The sequence below is a fragment of the Capsicum annuum genome, unplaced genomic scaffold (genome assembly GCF_002878395.1).
Source record: "Capsicum annuum cultivar UCD-10X-F1 unplaced genomic scaffold, UCD10Xv1.1 ctg76774, whole genome shotgun sequence".
In the NCBI taxonomy this organism is placed as follows: domain Eukaryota; kingdom Viridiplantae; phylum Streptophyta; class Magnoliopsida; order Solanales; family Solanaceae; genus Capsicum; species Capsicum annuum.
In genome coordinates, this window is record NW_025887105.1 from 1 (window position 1) to 2,079 (window position 2,079).

Below are 2,079 nucleotides of genomic sequence, written 5' to 3' on the forward strand. Positions count from 1 at the left end.
ACAAATGTAATTTTATTATAACAAAACAATAACATATCATCTGGCTTAATTAGTACATCTAATACAGATCAAGGAAAACCAGTCAACATGACTGGATTTTGAATTTTATTCACTATTTTAAAATAAAAACCAAGCACAATCTGTATTAGTACATCTAATACAGATCAATGTAGTTTGGTTTACATTAAATTAGTTGTTGTCCCACCAAAACTGAGATTGGAGATAATCCACAACTTTCTTATCAACTTGGAATGCTTTGGCCAGGACATCGTTATTGATTGGTGGGTCTGAGCCAAATACTGCATTTGCAATAGTGATAACTCCTGGATTTTGACTACTGAGTCCAGCAAATGCAACTGCGTTAGTCTTTCCCACATTAAATTGAAAATGAATGAGTCCTATTGGAAAAACAAACACATCTCCGGGGTGTAGAATCTTGGTAAAGAGCTTGTTCTTCATATTTGGACCAGGATTTGAAAGGACAAAACCAACATAAAGTGTGCCCTCATGGACCGTAAGCACCTCGGTTCCTCTGGGGTGCGTGTGTGGTGGGTTGAGACCATATGGTGCATAATCAATACGAACTAATGAAATGCCAAAAGTGTTCAGTCCAGGTAAGTTGTTGACGTTCACAGCTGTTACAGCAGATCCAACTGGATTCGAAGTATTTCCAGGTACATTTAAGCCTGATTTGAAGAAGTCATCAGCAGTGACAACCTTTGGATCTTTGCATACTTTTCCATTCACGAAAACTGCATAACAAGGAATTATAATTAGAATATAATATACAATTAGTGTTAAAATTATGATTGAAATAATTAAGTTTAAGTAGCTTGATGATTTACCAGTAGTCATGGAGTCGTTAACAGCAACACAAAAATCTTGTAAAGGACTAGGATCAGATGCATGGCTAATTGAAGTCACCACAGCCAATATGGCAATGGTTAATACAAAAGACTTGATAGCCATTGTAAATCAGAAACTCTAAAGCAATCTAATTTATAATTGTTGTCTGTTTAGTGTGATTAACGATAAAGAGAGGTATGCGTATTTATAGATAAAAGATTGTTTGAATTAGTCTTAAATGTTCTCCTAAACAAAGCGTGAATTAGGATTCTGCATTACCAAGTCATAAATGGTGGTAAATTTTTCTAAACATTTGAGTTGTACGTGAAGTTGGGTGAACAACTACAAAGACTAATTAATCTTAATTATAATTTTCAGAGCAGATAGAAACAGTTTATAACAACTAATTCATATAACTGAAGACTAAATCATATTCGTGGAGGACTTATTATTTGAAATGGTCATTGATAATATTGGGTGAGTGGATGAAAAAAGAAGTTGAGTATGATAGAAACTTTAAGAAAAAAAATAATTATAAGCAGAATACATACGATCGAGATATTCTAACAAAAATATTTTTGTGACTTAAGTCTATACTGCAACCATGCATGCATGCATATATACTTGGAAATTAATTAAGCTCATCAATACGTAAACATAACAAGTTTATCATCAAGTCTACATCCCTCTGAAGAAGATTAGAGAGTAATATTATTGAATTTTAAAATACAAACTCTTTATATTTGTCTTCTCAACTAGCTAACTCATAGCTAGGTTTTTCTTATATAATCCTACAACTATCTATTGTATATTTTGATCATAAACTACAACAGATTAAGTTATTACAGACATGTTAACTCAAATGTATCATCCTGTTCCTCGCGATTGAGTCATTTTCAAGACTATTTCAAATAGAAAGGAAGATCAATTAACTATCATAAGTCCTATTAAAAATAGGTTTAGACTACGTAGTTATTGTAGAAAGGGAAAAGACAGTGTTTCCACTCCCAAACTATACACGAAAAGTCGAATCCACACTTAAACTATATAAGTGACCTATTACACACCTAAACTATAAAAAAGTGAAACTTTTTACACCCTAAATCTAATGTGGAAAAAACATAATTATTTAAATAAAAAATAGCACGTCTAAGTTAAAAATAACAATGTATATATATATATATAGATAGATAGATAGATAGATAGATAGATAGATAGATAGATAGATAGATA

The 2,079-nt window shown here is 31.7% G+C and overlaps 1 protein-coding gene across 1 annotated transcript; it reads right to left on the reverse strand.

Moving 5' to 3' along the window:
- Positions 1–65: 65 nt before the first annotated feature.
- On the reverse strand, positions 66–1,034 carry LOC107879847 (putative germin-like protein 2-1). Its single transcript, XM_047405265.1, has 2 exons — positions 846–1,034; positions 66–752 (listed from the first exon to the last, which is right to left on the reverse strand). Exons 1-2 carry the CDS (start codon positions 967–969, stop codon positions 190–192), a joined length of 687 nt encoding a protein of 228 aa, XP_047261221.1. The 5' UTR covers positions 970–1,034; the 3' UTR covers positions 66–189.
- Positions 1,035–2,079: the final 1,045 nt, after the last annotated feature.